The sequence below is a fragment of the Conger conger genome, chromosome 16, assembly GCF_963514075.1.
Source record: "Conger conger chromosome 16, fConCon1.1, whole genome shotgun sequence".
In the NCBI taxonomy this organism is placed as follows: Eukaryota; Metazoa; Chordata; class Actinopteri; order Anguilliformes; family Congridae; genus Conger; species Conger conger.
In genome coordinates, this window is record NC_083775.1 from 16,516,777 (window position 1) to 16,521,844 (window position 5,068).

Sequence of the window (5,068 nt, forward strand, 5' to 3'; positions counted from 1 at the left end):
CTGAATTAAAGAATAAAAATGTAAATAATAATTACTTTCAAATAAAATTAATGCTAACAAATAAATTAAAGGAGTTAAAACAGGAAGAAGGCGGGGGAATTGAGACCAAGCAGTCGAGACCTGCTGAGGACCCTCATATCAAAGGTCACTTCCTGTAGCCGCTCAGAAGATGGCGTCAATCGGGAAGTATAATCTCAGCTGCGCTCTCTAACGCTGTGCGGTGCTGGCGGTGGTTGGTGTGCGTGTAGTTTCCGACACATCACATTGACACTCTATAGGCACTGATGGCACAAAGGCTGTATTGTGTCTTTATACCAAGCAAAAGCGGAACTCTTACTACATTGGTAGTCAGATCCTGGAATGTAAAAGAATTAGCAAAAACCCGATCCCCCTCCCTCCATCCCCAAAAAACTCTGATAATCTCCCGGCCCACCGTACCAAAAACTAAATATCCGGGCCCTTCCGTAGTTTAAATTAAAGAAAGAGGGTAAACTCAGTACTATTTCACTAGCATTTCTCAATTCCGTACCATTTTTGATAAAAGACGTACAGAAAGCATCTCTACATCACATGAAGGCAGATGGAAAGGCGAGAAATCTTTACCATTGTTACTGTACAAAAATACATCAGATAGGAATATGGCCATAGAGGACTTCACTAACTGCTGATTTAGAAAAAAAATAAGAGCCTTTTTTTCTACAAATATGTAAAAATCCCCCAAAATAACGAGAAAGGAAAAGAAAAGGTAAAAGTCATAAATCATACATACACAGTACATACTAAAATATTCATAACTGATACGTCCTCACAGAGGATTCTTCTGTTCAAAAGTATTTTTTTTCTCTTTAATCATATCTAAAAAAATATAATCACAATTCTCAAGCACAGAGAAGGCACCGTTGTGAGCCATTCAGATATTTTCACTACGTTTTTTTTTTTTTTTTTTAGTCCGGCCGGTCACATTTCTTTTTTCGTTTTTTCTTGTGCAGGGCGGTGAGGTTTGTGGAAGGGGTGATGCGCCGGATGGGACAGTCTCTCATGGCGAGACAGTTTTGCGGTAAAAGTCTCTGCCATCAGGGTGGGGAGGTCAGAGTCAGAGGGGGGGGGGCCCTTCAGGGCCTGGACAGCTGGGTGTACACAGGCTGCTGCTCCCAGTGCTGGGGGCTGTGGGTGCTTTGGGGGACCGAGGACACCGCTGTGTTGTCGGCGATGGGGCTGTACATAGGCCTCTGGCTGGGCCCCATGTAGGCGAAGCTGGAGTAGAGGCCGGAGCCCTGGCTGCCCGTGTGGCTGTAGTAGGGGCCGGCCCCGCCCTGGTGCTCGGAGTAGTCGTATTGGCCGGTGCCCCCGCGCGCGATGCCGCCGTAGGAGGAGGTGCTGTAGTGCTGCAGGCTGAAGCAGGCCGAGCCGTAGCTGATGGGCTGCGGGGAGCTCTGCTGCTCGCTGTAATGGCTGGGGCTCAGCTGCTCCGTCTTGATGTGCGTGGGCCTCTGCTGGCCCTGGGCCTGGTCTGCCCCCAGCGCGCCGAGGGTCTGCTGGGGCTGTTTGGGCATCCAGCCGTGGCCCCCCGCGCCCGTGGCCTGGGGCACCCCCGCCCCGCCGGCGGCCCCGCCGTAGCTGCCCGCGTAGCCCACCTGCCCGCCCTGCCCGTGGACCTGGCTGGGGACGGGAGCCCCCGGGTGCCCGTGGGGAGGCAGGTACTGGTCGAACTCGTTGACGTCGAAGGCCTCGATGTTGGAGATGACGTCGCTGCTCAGCTCCCCGATGTCCACGTCCCGGAAGTCGATGTTGAGCTGGCGGCCCGTGCCCTCCTGAAGGGGGCGCCCCTCGCGCTTCAGGTCCACTTTGCCTGAGGGCACCTCGGTTTTGGGGGTAGTGGGAGGGGTGGGTGGACCCTGGGACTGACCTGTAGAGAGGCCAGAGAAGAGGGAGAGAGGGAAAAAAAATTGAGTTAACCAGAGTGCAGACATGGTGCAATTGATGCAAATGCAGAGGTAATAAAGATATTCTTTGAAATTAGGAAGGCGAAGATATGTTTTATGAGTTTTCCTCTAGCAGGGACTTGAGCCATAATGTGTTCACAAGAGAGAGAGGTTTTCATAAGGGGAGAGATAAGTTTCCAAAGTAAAGACAGGTGGTATATTTGCATTATGGCAAGTGAAATCCTTAATGATTAACCGGGACCTCGGCGGCGTGGTTCAAAAGGTAAATGTTTCATATGTAATATACACTTTTACGCGTCTGATATATTAATCACATGCCCTCACACAAGCTCGCGCGCACACGTTTGTAGTTGAAGCAGAACTGAACAAGTAAAAATACCGAAGTTGCGACTGGAAATGTCTTCCTACCTGAATGTTCTCCGGGAGAGTGCACCTCGCCCATACTGGACGCGGGAGAGTCGGCCTGTTGCAGAGCCTTGAAAATGGCGTTCGGAGAGATGTGGGTCTGCTCGTTTTCCTCCGGTTCGCTCTGGCCGTTTTTCACAGATTTTCTGCGCCGGGGCTGGTACTTGTAGTCGGGGTGGTCTTTCTTGTGCTGCACCCTCAGACGCTCTGCCTCGTCCACGAAAGGACGTTTTTCTCCGTCGTTAAGCAATCTGAAACGAATACAAAATGTGGTAAATATGTGGACAATTCAGAGGCTCTCGAAAAATGTGCATTAACATTCTAATAATTTGTAATATTATTTATGAATGCGGAGAGGAATTCTAGTCATTCCTGCATTAGTGTGGCAAATACAATTAACGTAAGCCAAAAATAAAATAACCGAAAATAATTGCTCCAGAATAATCGTGTTTATGCTATCGTTTAAAGCTATGCACATAATGGTAAAGTATACGACATTTCACGAAACGTAATCAGCAGATAATTTACTCCTGTGATTTCTTGTTACTTCATTAAACACATTTCACGAACACGGTTTGTCAGCTACGACTTTGCACGTTCGGGTTTGTGCACTGAACATAACGATGCAATTACTTTCATGTTCGTTGTGCACCCGAAATTCACAACTGCAGGCGCTGTCAGATAGGGAGGATGACACGGGACATAGACGTACCTCCAGAGTTTCCCAAGAGTTTTGCTGAGCTCCGCGTTGTGAAGATGTGGATACTGATCTGCCAACTTCCTGCGGGCAGCTTGCGCCCACACCATGAAGGCATTCATGGGTCTCTTGACGTGAGGCTTATTCTTGCTCGATCCGTTCACTCTGACTGGCATGGGCACCAGGGTCCAGTCGTAGCCCTTCAGCACTTGGGAGACCGCATCCCGTATACAGACGGGGAATTTGTCCTCTTCGTCCTTCTTGAAGTCGCCGAGGGCACCGTCGGTTCCCAGCAGACCGTTTTCGGACGGTCTTGTGTTCTCAGTGTCGGACCCAGACCCGGACGGGCACGGAGATTCTGCAGAATCCTCTGACATACTCGGGCTCGGGGCGTCAGAGAGACACTTATCTTGCTCGTCTGTCATTTTAAGAAACGGGTCGAGTAGATTCATGCGAAAACTTTAGATAAACAATTTCAGGTGAAATAAATCAAAGTTCAGACTTGAAGAAACGTTCTAAAAATCGCTTGACGTGGCTTGAAAGAAATTCCCCCCGTTCTTCAAGGATAATGTAAAAGGAAAAAATGAGAAAGTTATAAAATGCAAATCTATGATCGCAGGCTTTATTTTCCAGAAAAAAACAAAGCTCACAAAATTTTAAAAATGTCTCTGACACTTGAGTGATATGAATTCAAAACGCCAGTTCTGAAGAGCAAAGAGAAAACCGCAATATATGCTGCAGATCTGCAGGCAGCGCGCGGCTCTGGTTGCTGTCGAAGCAATTTGTTGAATCTTGCACAGAAAGTTAGAGCGACTCCCCGCGACTGTTGTATTTCCAAGTTGCCTGAGTTTTGAAGACTGCGCTCCTGTCGCTGAGTATAAGTAGCGACGGAAGAACGATTATTGGGCGAAAGCTTTATTGGGCGTAGACAGAACTTGATCCAGCTCCACCCCTTCTACCTTCGGGCCCGAGAACCACGTAGAATGTAGTCTATATATCAGATAAGCATATTAGCTGGATTTGTTAAAATGATTAGAACGGGTAGTGTCATTTGTATGATCATTTCGCCTCATTTATATTATTGTATTATTAGCTTCGTTCCTTTCTGAGTTTTACAGAACTGGACTATAGACTTCATCAGTTTGTATTGCCAATAGTTTATGGAAGTTGTGCATTTTACATAATTTACGCAACCTAGTTCATTCTATTTTACGCGAAATCTAGATTTCACTATGTTGTGATTTTTGTTGACATACTGAATTTATCATTTATAATCATAAACCATACATGCATCGCGATAAAGCGTATTGCAGTTAATTTAACTTACTGTTTTACTTAGAGCGCTGTGGGCTAGTACGCCCAATGAATCTTCACGGATTGAGTGCTAATATCAATTAATTTATTACGAGCGGCTGCATGAATAGTGGGCAAAATACATTTTAAGATTGTTACAATAATTGCCAAATGATCAGGCCATAATTTTTGAATGAATTTCTCTCCAAAATAAAAATACATCTATCAATTCAACCTCTTTGGTATCACACATTTTCTGTTCTCAATCGAAGTTATTTAAATAGGTCCAATGTATATATATATATATATATATATATATATATATATATATATATATATATATATATGTGTGTGTGTGTGTGTGTGTGTGTGTGTGTGTGTGTGTGTGTGTACACCTAATTAGACTACAGCTAATTAGCAAAACAGTCATTTGCACCAATGCTGGTTGTAGCGTTTATTGTTGCCTCTGTCTACCTATGCATTGTGATTTTTTACCGTCTATTTATGTGGATTTGGGCTATAGCCTTCCATGGCTACCATCTGTACTGTGTTTGCGAATTCATTCAACACCTGTTTTCGTTGAGGCGTACGCGTTCGGTAAGGGACAATACGCAACAGTGTGCCTGAACGTCGCCTCATTCAGGTTCAACGTTCTCCCGATAGGGGGCGACAATGGTCCAGGAACTCTATTCGCGCAGTGCTGGAGAGATTTTGAGGCCTCATATAACTG

The 5,068-nt window shown here is 46.0% G+C and overlaps 1 protein-coding gene across 1 annotated transcript; it reads right to left on the reverse strand.

Moving 5' to 3' along the window:
- Nucleotides 1-971: 971 nt before the first annotated feature.
- On the reverse strand, nt 972-3,883 carry LOC133114264 (transcription factor Sox-9-B-like). The gene is made up of 3 exons (XM_061223497.1): nt 3,061-3,883; nt 2,352-2,599; nt 972-1,906 (listed from the first exon to the last, which is right to left on the reverse strand). Exons 1-3 carry the CDS (start codon nt 3,495-3,497, stop codon nt 1,113-1,115), a joined length of 1,479 nt encoding a protein of 492 aa, XP_061079481.1. The 5' UTR covers nt 3,498-3,883; the 3' UTR covers nt 972-1,112.
- Between the last annotated feature and the right edge of the window lie 1,185 nt (nt 3,884-5,068).